This window comes from Gossypium hirsutum, chromosome D11 (assembly GCF_007990345.1).
Source record: "Gossypium hirsutum isolate 1008001.06 chromosome D11, Gossypium_hirsutum_v2.1, whole genome shotgun sequence".
Lineage (NCBI taxonomy): Eukaryota > Viridiplantae > Streptophyta > Magnoliopsida > Malvales > Malvaceae > Gossypium > Gossypium hirsutum.
This window is the reverse complement of record NC_053447.1, coordinates 15478089-15488725: the sequence shown is the minus strand read 5'-3', so window position 1 is coordinate 15488725 and position 10637 is coordinate 15478089. Positions and strand designations below refer to the sequence as shown.

The 10637-nt window shown below is 33.9% G+C and overlaps 1 protein-coding gene across 2 annotated transcripts; it reads right to left on the bottom strand.

Moving 5' to 3' along the window:
• Positions 1-2548: 2548 nt before the first annotated feature.
• On the bottom strand, positions 2549-5507 carry LOC107912484 (transmembrane 9 superfamily member 12). Of its 2 annotated transcripts, none has more exons than XM_016840681.2 (2): positions 5216-5507; positions 2549-4901 (listed from the first exon to the last, which is right to left on the bottom strand). In XM_016840681.2, the coding sequence occupies exon 2, from the start codon at positions 4825-4827 to the stop codon at positions 2848-2850; it is 1980 nt and encodes a 659-aa protein (XP_016696170.2). In that variant the 5' UTR covers positions 4828-4901; positions 5216-5507; the 3' UTR covers positions 2549-2847. The 2 variants fall into 2 exon arrangements, with proteins under 2 accessions (XP_016696170.2, XP_016696172.2); XM_016840683.2 differs by having other exon boundaries at positions 2549-4865; positions 5216-5497.
• Positions 5508-10637: the final 5130 nt, after the last annotated feature.

Here is a 10637-nt window from a genome sequence, read left to right as displayed (position 1 = left end):
TTTTATATTTTAAATGAGCTAGTTTGATTAAAGACTACATGAACTTACTAAGCATTCATTGCTTACGTATTTGTTTTTATTTACCCTACAGATTATTGGAAGCTCGATTGGGTTGGAAGCTTGTCGGAGATATATCACACTATCAATTGGTTATATCGGTATGTTCGAATGATTAGATTTTGGATATAGTGACATGTATAGGTATTTTGTTTAATAAGGGCCTATTTCCATTCACATGAGCAGAGACACGGGCATGTGTCCCCTACTTCTAAGAAAAATTTTGAAAGTTGAAAAATGACCGTATTTAATTTGTAAACTCCAGTAATGCTCCGTAACCCTATTCCAATGACGGATTCGGGTTAGAGGTGTTACATGAATATTAGAAATTTTGATATTGAGCTAGTAGTTTCAGGCTTCACGACGGTGAATCTGGATTCATTATATTCGTGAGGGGGAGCTTACTAGGATTTCAAGGGCATTGAAGCAGGAAGACGATGCCTCAAAGGAGCTTAAATTGTATGTTCCAAAGGGGCGTCCTTTTCGTTTTCTGACGGGATGGGTTGAGCACACGGATTTTTTTGAGTTTGTCAAGGAAAAGTGGAGTTTTAATGGTTGTATGACAAATTCGCTTTCTCATTTTACGAATCAAATCGAAAGTTGAAATTAAATCAAATCAAAATATCTAAGGTGACACATTTCCTGGAAATTTCAAGGGCCCCAACAAGTTAGATTCTTCATTCGGCTTGTTTTCAAACATCAATTACTTACCAAAGAGGAAATGGTTCGCAGGGGCTGAGGTCATAATTCGACTTGTGGGGTTTGTGGTCATGTTTCCAAAGATGTTATCCATGTTCTTAGGGACTTATTGTAGCAAGGAATATTTGAGATCTTTTAATTCATTCAACAGGATTGGTGCTTGGGAGATGTGGACTGTCAATGTCTTTTTGGGATTATTGCGTGGTGCCTTTGGAAGAATCACAATCTCTTCATTTTTCAAGGGGTTACCTAAAATGCTAATGAAATTATCAATGTGTCATACAGTTGGGCAAGGCAATATGTCTCTCTTAAGAGGAGCACATCGATTATGTCACAAGGTATGTCATCATGTCTTCATTTAGATGGCAATTGGGCATGTTTGAATACGGATGGGTCTGTCATGAATGACATTGGATTTGTTGCGGCGGAAGGAATAGCGAGAAATTGAGATAGGGAGTGGATTTTGGGCTTTAATAGATATTTGGGGAATTGCTCCGTTTTTTATGCTGAGTTGTGGGGCATCTTGGATGACTTGGTTCTCTTAATTGATCGTGGTTGTGACGGCGTTTTCATTCAAACTGATAATCTTGAGATAGTTAAAGCTATTCAGGAGATGCCTTCAAATGGTTCTAATTCTGCTTTGATCAGAAGAATTCATCAGCTACAGACGCGGATGGGTCGCAAGCACATTCGGCACATCTCTAGAGAGGACAACCAGGATGCTGATAGATTGGTTAAACTAGCTCAACATAGAACATATGATTTATACTTGTATGAGGTCTCTCCGCTAGGGGGGACAATTTAGACTATGTAATTAGTTTAAGTACTCTTTTTGTCACCAAAAAAAATAATAACCCATAAATTTTCGTATACTCAGTAAATATAAAATTTAGCTAGGATTTTCATTTCTCTTTTTTCAGTTCTACTTTTAAGAATTTAGTCTTACATATTTCAAAATTTAAATCCAATTATTAATATTGTTAAAATTATTTTATTAAATTCAAATTCATTATAAAATATTTTTTAATTACATAGCTACCAAGTAAGTTTTTTTTATTATTATTTCAAAATAGCACACCAACAAATTTAACAAAAATAAATGTTAACAATTAGATCTAAATTTTAAAATCTAAAAAATAGAGGGACTAAATTCTTAAAAACAAAAATTTATAGACTAAATTAGACTTGCTCATGGGCCAGGCTGTGTTAGGGTCGAGCTGGTGCAAATTTTTAGGCCCAACCCAAAAAATAGGCCTAAATTTTACTCAAGCCTGGCCCAAATAAAAAATGCTAAACTCGAACCTGTCTCAGCCCGCCCAAAATAATTTTTTTAGATTATTTTTTTATATAAAAATAAATTTTAAAAATATAAAAAATCAAATACACTAAAACATTAAAATAAATGTTATATAGTATTCAAACAAGAAAACAAGAATTATATAATATCCAAATAATAACAAAATAGTAGCAATATAATAACAAGATAATAGCGAAACAACTAATTCAGGCCCGACTAGGCTTGAGCTAAAAAAATCTATCAAGACCCGGCCCATTGCCCATTTAGAAAACAAACATTTTTTTTTGTCTAAGTCATTTTTCAAATCTATATTTTTGCTTAAACTTTTCTACTTTTCAAGCGAGCCTTCGAACGAATAACAATCAGATCTATGTAGAGAGAATGAAGGAAATTTAAACAAAGAAATTAAATTGTATATTCTTAACCCCATTATTATGGTTGGTCCTTTTATGAGCCCAAGAAGTAATAAAAGGCCGATGGTCCATGGCTGGGATCTTAGAAAGTAAATGTTTCTATTTGATTAAAAATATGAGAGAAAATACAAGATTTCACGTCCAACAAACTACTTCCTACATGTAATCCAAACAAAAACTCGTAACTAGTAATCAGACTTTTAAATCTATCAGGTCCTACACTCAACCACCACCAAAATTAACATATAATTTTGAATGATTTTGAGTGTCTCTTTGATAAGTGTAACATGATTAGCTACCAATGGCAACTTCACCGATATATCATACTCTTACAAGCCTATGTCTTTTCCACCAGTTGATGAAGATCACCAAATGAAACTTTTAGTCGATCTTGACAGAGGAGAAGAGATAATGGACAAAATAGAATGATGTGATGAAGCCAATGGTGCCCGTTGACAGCATTATCGCAATTGCCATGATCATTGAGTACCCGAGATAAAGAATAGCTGACACAGGACCACTCAAACTTTGTAGGTCAAAGACCAAGTAATTAATGGAGTAGAGGAACACATAGAGTGATACTGAACCCGAAGCAAAGAAAGCCTTCCACCACCATCGCCAGTCCTCGACACAAAGATGCATGTAGGTAAGGACCACTGACACTTCGGCACAAACGATGATCAGTAGTAGAAGAACTATAAGCAAGAAACCAAACACGTAATAAAACCTGCCAAGCCAGATGCTAGATAGGATGAAGAAGAGTTCAATGAAAAGGGTTCCAAATGGAAGGGTCCCAGCACCAAGAACAAGAAGCCATGATGGATATTTGCGTGCAGGAATCTCCCGAGGAATCTGGTTAGTTCTTACAGGATACTGAATAGCTTCAGCTCTGGTCCCTATGAATCCTCCAATGAGAGTCAGAGGCACAGAAATGCAGAACCAGAGAGATAAAAGTACAAAATACAGGGAAATGGGGATTGCACCAGTACTTTTACTGCCCCACAGTATAAAATTCAATACCGTAAGGATAACAAAGACAATTCCAGGAAAGAAGCACGCAACGGACCACGAAACAGACCTCCATCCTTCTGAAGTTCCCTTCAGAGTTCTCCAGAGACGTACAGCAACATACCCAGCCACAATACCCAGGAAAAGATAAAGAATAATCATCCCTGTCAGTAGCATTCCTCGTGAAGCTGGTGACATGAAACCGAAGGCAGCAAAAACTATAGTGACAGCTGCCATTCCCATAATCTGAACTCCATCTCCAATCATCACGCAGAGAAGCTTTGGACAATCTGGTTCTCTGAAGACATCTCCTACAACAAGCTTCCACCCAGAAAGCTCCTCATTCATTTGTGCTTGAGCTTCTTTGTCCAGTTCCTCGTACCTTGTCAAATCCCTCCTCACAGTCCTCAAGAATATGACAAACACAATACCAGCAAGGAAAGTGATCACCATTAGAGAATTTAGAATTGAGAACCAGTGCACGCGTGCCCCTTCCATCTTCAAATAAGCATCCCACCGAGATGGCCATCTAATATCACTTTTAACGAATTCAACCTCGTAAGTAAAAGAGATCCTTTCTCGTTCCCTTATTATCTGCGACTTGCCGAGCCCCAAGGGGCAGTTCACAGAGGAGACTTTGTCATACATGTGAAGTTTAGTCATGGCTTTTGGATCATATTTAACACTGCACGGAACCACCTCGAAACCAACAATCTCAAAACCAGAAGCTTTCTTCTTATCAGCTTTGGGAAACACAGCCATCCCATCTTCCCCGGTTCCAATTATCTCCGCACCACTTCCCTCATACTCATGAACCAAAACCTTGAACTTGAGATGATTGATTATGTAATCATCATTACTGTTTGGTGGAGAATAACCAACCGGGAATCCAGTCCACTGAATGTTAACCCCGTTCTGTTTTGCAATCCTCATCACTGGCAAATTGTCTAGAATCATATTCACTTGATACAAATCACGAGTCCTCTGTTTCAAAAGCTTAACCTCGTGCTCATTCAAGGGGCTGGTGGTGCAAAGGTAGAGAGACTCATTCACATTCATTCGAAACCTATAAGGGGAGTTATCAATCTGATCTCCCATGAGAAGTTCACCAAGATTCTCGGCACTTTTCTTTACTCCACCAAGAGGCTTGCAGTAAGGGAGACTGTAATAACTAAAAGGGAGCTCGGTTTCAATGGAAGTCAAGGAATTAACTTTGGCAAATATAGTATCCTTAGTCGAATACGTGTGCATGTAACTTCCCGGAAGGTAAAACCCATCACAAATATGAGCAAACAGAAGCAGTAACAGAAAAACCCAGCAAACTCCAGGCATCTTTCTTTCTGGGAAAACCATCGTAATAGCAAATCTTGCAGTATACGCTCGAACCTAAGCTACAGTAACCCGAGGCACCCAAGATACAAATAAGTCTACACCAAAGAAATATTCAACGATCGGTTACAATGCAAATTTATCCCTAACTTAACATTAACACCAAAAATAAAAAGCCCCAGATGCCAGCGTATACAATAATTTCATTACATCAAACATTAAAAGCAGCAGATCCCTATAGCAAAATGCAAAATACTTTATAAAAAATAGCTATTTCAACAAAAACTTCTCAAAGAAGTGTTCATAAAGAAAGATCACACTACTGAACAGATTACGAAATGGCAGATCATATATAGAAACAAAAACCCATTACAGTAAAAGGACGGATAAACAAGAAGATTGGAAGAAGAACCTGAGACAGATCTAGGGTGGTTGAAGTTCGATAGGAACTGAAACTGATGAATATTGGATCCTTGGACACCACGGAAAACGCGTGGGAACGAAGCAGAACCCTATGGGTTTAACTTTTCCTTTTCCTTGGTAACGGTTTAAGCTACCGGGATTCTTGCGAGTATTTTCAAGAGATTAAATCGGAGATTAGGGTCATGTGTAGAGAAAAGAAAATTTTGGCCAATGAAAGTTGTGATAAGAGTAACAGAGCCGTCGACTCGACTCTTTAATTTTCACCGCTACTACCGTAACTCCAGTTAGATCTGCCTTGGTTGAGTTTACCGTTTTTATTTGTTTACAATATTTTATTTTATTATTTAATCTATACATATAATAAACTACTGAGTTAATTGGCATTTGGTACTAAGATAATTAAACCGTTAACTTATAATTTAAATTTCCTAAAAACCAAGGCATTGATATATGCTTTTTTTAATTTAATGTTCACCTTTTTAACAATATATATATTTGTAAGTTCTTATACGTGTCATTAATAAGTGAATTACATTACAACCATAAGCACCAGGCAATACTATAGCATACCCTCGCTGAGCCACCTCTGTTAGATGCACATGGAGCTTTGAGCTCATTGATTATTCGACTATCCAAAAAGTCACATATTTAACCTATAATGTTATAACTCTGTTGTCAACAAATTTAATTTGTATGGATTTTCTTTGTCTCTTATCATAATACCAGAGTAGGGATGAAGAAACCACTTATAGACACTTAGAACTCTCCTCTCCAACCATCCTTAAGCCTATCAATCTAATTTCCTTATACACACCAAGAACATTCATTGATCCATGATGAACCGCAACCATCAGTCGTCTACTCTTCCCTGTTGATTTTATTTAAATATAATAATTTTTTTAGTTCTCTAATTTTATCAAAAGAATCATTTAAACTTTCTATTTAAATTTTTTTTTATATTTTAACCATTAAATTTTTTTTTTCAAATCATTTCAAAATAGATAAAAAAAAAGCAACACTTTTTAATACATAAATTACCGTATTTAACACAGCCATGCCCCTTTATATGTTCCATGTATTCTAGAGATAAAATAATGACACATGTATTAGCATTAATTATTACTAAAACAAGTTATTGAATAAAAAAATGTTAAATTTGATGGAAAGGTATCTATATTTAAAATAGTAAGTAGTTTAGTTACATCCTTATAATGCAATTCAATTCAAAGGTCGGCCAACTGTCAAATAATCTTTGTCTTTCTCTACGACATACCATCATTTGTTTGCCTTCAAACATTTGTCACCACCTGGGGGAAAAAAGCTTAATATATATATATATACACACGTGTGTCTGTGAATTAGAAAATGGGTTTACCAATTATTTGATGGATTTCCTTTTAAGTATCATCATTTATTGTTTAATTTTAATTAATAAGAATAAAAATGCACGATTTTATTTTCTTTCGATATAAATAGTGAGATTATTCTTCACTTTAAATCCCTCTTTGAAGAAGTTTTTTTTTCATCCTAGAGGAATAAAATTATTTGAGATTGATCTTAAACTTTGATATTGACAATATAATAAAAATTTAATTTCTCTTTTAAATTGTTTTATGATAATATCTATTAAAATGATGGTGGTTTAAGTTTTTTCTTTTGAAGAGTTGTAATTTGTTTGGTGAGGAAAGTTTCATGATTTTAGGGGCTTTATTCTTCTAATGGTAAGGTGTATAATAGATGACTAGGTTTGCTATATCTTATGAGACGACAAGTAATAAGATTTTTTTTTATCATTTTTTTGTATCAGGAGAGCAATTTGGCTTATGCTTCAATCTTTGTTATTTAATTTTGACTGTTGGATCTGATGCTTTAAGTGTAGTATATTCGTCTATACACACTTGTAATTTTTTTGAATAGATCGGTTAATAAAATAATTCATGAATTACATTAATATACTTTGTATAATGTCCTCACGTGGTTTTTGCATGCAAAGTAAAATAGAAGCAAATATTGCCTCATTGGTTGTCTAATGTTTAACTAATACTAAGTAGTATTGTGCAGTCGAATCGTAATACAAAAAGATAACTTATATTAGTAGACAAACCTAAACATGCCATTAGTCTAATCGAAAATGAGAAAATCAATTAAAAGACTAATATACCGTCTATCAAGTTCAATTAAGGAAGATGCTTTGTCTTGGGCATCGAAGCCAATGACTCCTAAAAGATAGGGACATTGATGTGACTGATTGGACCCAAGAAGAATAGATCCTGAATTCGTTTATGGATTTATTCACTTGTGACATTCATAGTGTAACATACCTAAATCCTGACTTATGTCACACGACCAATCATACACCTGTGTGCTAGGCCGTGTGGACAATTTAATTTTTAAAAAGTAGGTGCAGGGGACACATGCCCGTGTGGCCAAGCCGTGTGTCACACACGGTTGAGACACATGCCCGTGTGTCAACCCGTGTAGATGAAAATGTCAGTTTCAAGGCCACTTTTCTCACTTAATTAGTCTTCCACCTACAACCACATTTAAGCACATTCATCAACCAATCCAAGACATTTAAACCAAGCCAAAACCCAATTCTTATGCATGATATATCATGACATTGATTTAAATATCCAACTTACTCAATTGAACATGTTTTTACTTAAGCATATTTAAACCTATAATACCAATCACGCACACTTACATATCAAACATAGTATAACCTCATACATATACATTAACCATACTATCACTAGCCATTCCAATGGCTAGTTACAACCAAAACATGTCATCAATTTTGCTTAACTTAGCCTATACATGGTATACATGCCATTATACCAAAATAAGTTTGCTATTTGTACCAAAATGAGCTGAATGATAGTGTGATGATGCTCCTACCAATTTCCAACCTTTATGAGCTTTCGAGCACTATAAAACAGAGAAAAATAAATAGAGTAAGCATATAATGCTTAGTAAGTTCGTATAACAAGAAATTTACTTACCAATCATATTCATTTAAAATAAGTACTCATAGTACATCCAAACCAATAAAATCAATAGCCTAAACACATACAAATCTTCATCAAGCATGTTAGTCATGAATTCCGAGTACTTTTCATGTAACAAAGATTAGCCCATCATAATACAATTTCATATACATATGCTTTCCTCATCATATATTCATATAACTTTTACATTTAAAAATAATTCATCTCAAATTAATATTATCTCATATCGAAACTTTGCCTGCTGAATTTATTTGAAATTTCAATGGATACACCGGTAGTACACTTGAAGTGTACGAAACTGAAATCCGTCAATTCATATTCGGAAGTGCTTCATAGAGCACATAATCGGGAAGCATACTCTTGAGCCATATAACGGGAAGCTCATATGAGCCATGTAACGGGAAGCTCTGGATAGTCATATATCGGGAAGTTTAAGCGAGCCATATCGGGAAGCTCTGAAGAGCCATTAATCAGGAAGCCCACAAAGAGCCTTTAATCGGGAAGCTCACGAAGAGCCATATAATAGGACGCTCATAAGAGCTATGGTGTGCCCACAACACATGCAGTATCACAATCTATCGAGATGCTCCAAAGAGCTATTAACGGGAAGCTCGCAAGAACCATATAACGGAAAGCTCGAGAGGGCTTATATTGGATACTATTTTGAGCTATGGTGTGACTGCAACATATGTAAGACCACAACCAATACAGGAAACTTGTATCCATCAATTTTCATTTGTTAAAACGGGATTTAACACTTATCGGGCATTATCGGATATTCGATCAATTTCATATGCATGACAATTACATAATTCACATATGCAACATTTAATTCAAATACATAAATGTACACAATTTAGTTACATGATGTAACAGCCCAATATTGACCCTAATCGGATATAGTGGTTTCGGGACCACAAATCTGAGTTAGAAAAATATTTTAATATTATTTTGTGTGTTTATTATGTGTGAATTTGATTGTGTGAAATTTTCGTGTTTTAATTTCGTCTTTTAAATGTCTGATTTAATAAAAGGGCTTAATCACATAAAATGAAAATTTAGGGGTTAAATATAAAAGCACCTAATTGTTGTTGTCTTTTTAAATGGGAGGATTTATGATGCAATAAGACCATAAAGTAGATAGTGGGTGGCATATGACATAATTGACCTTAACATATATGTTATATATATTTATTATAATAAGGTTAATTTAGTCAATTGTTAAATTAAACATTATAATTAAAAATAAATGATGAAAAGATGAATGTTTTCATCTTTTCTTAGTCGAATGTTAAGCATGAAGAACCCAACTATGGCTTTCTAAAGTTCGGTACTTTCATAGCTTGATTAAGGTTAGTTTTGTTTCGGTTTTTGATAATTTTTACGTTTTTGAGATCGTTGCTTTGTGTACTACAAGACCCATGCTTTAATTTTAGAATTTGACGGTGATTTTGAGATATGCCATTGATGAATGTTTAAGCTTTTCGATAGTTGATGAGGAAATATGAAAGATGGGTGAAAAATTAATATGTTTTGTCTTTGAATTTTTGGTGAAATTGAGTAATTAGGGTTAAAATGTGAAATTAAAATTTTGAGGGACTAAAATGTGAAATAAATGAAATGTGAGGACTTGTATAAACAATAGGTACATTCGGCCTTTGTATGGTGTGAACAAATTTTGTGTATTTTGTGTTTTATCCAATAGGGACTAAATTGTAAAAAGTGTAAATGTCAGGGGCAAAATGATAATTTACCTATTTAAGTGTTTTTGGATTAAATTGAATGTAGTTATATTTAAACTAGCTTATTTTGAATATATTTAGATCAAGAACTGAAGAAAACGGAGTTGGATCGGGGAAAAACTAAAGTTGTCGATTAATCGTCTGGTTTCGACTTTTCACCGTCCGAGGTAAGTCTATTAGCAATTTAAAAGTTATTAAATCAATATTTATACATGTATATCGATTGTATACTTGATGAGCTGTAATTAAATGTTTATAATTTGAAGTATAAGTATAAATTTTATATAAGTATTTGATAGTTTCGAATATACAAGTATAATCTTGTATAAGTTCATGAGTTAAATTATAGGTTTAAATTTTATATGAGTAAAGGTGAGATTCGGATAGGCATGTATATATATGAAAATCTCTTGTAATGAAATTAGGTAAGAAATTATACATGTATATGATAGATTCAAAAATATATGTAATAGCATGAATAAACCTTGATTTTAGATAAAGGTATGAATATGTATATATATATATTTATAATTATATACATAATGATAGAATATATATACATATGTGTATATATATATAGTTTTTGAATTTAGTGGAAGTATGAATGTTGTATATGTATAAATTCTTGGTTTTAATCCAAGGTAAGTATGATATATACATA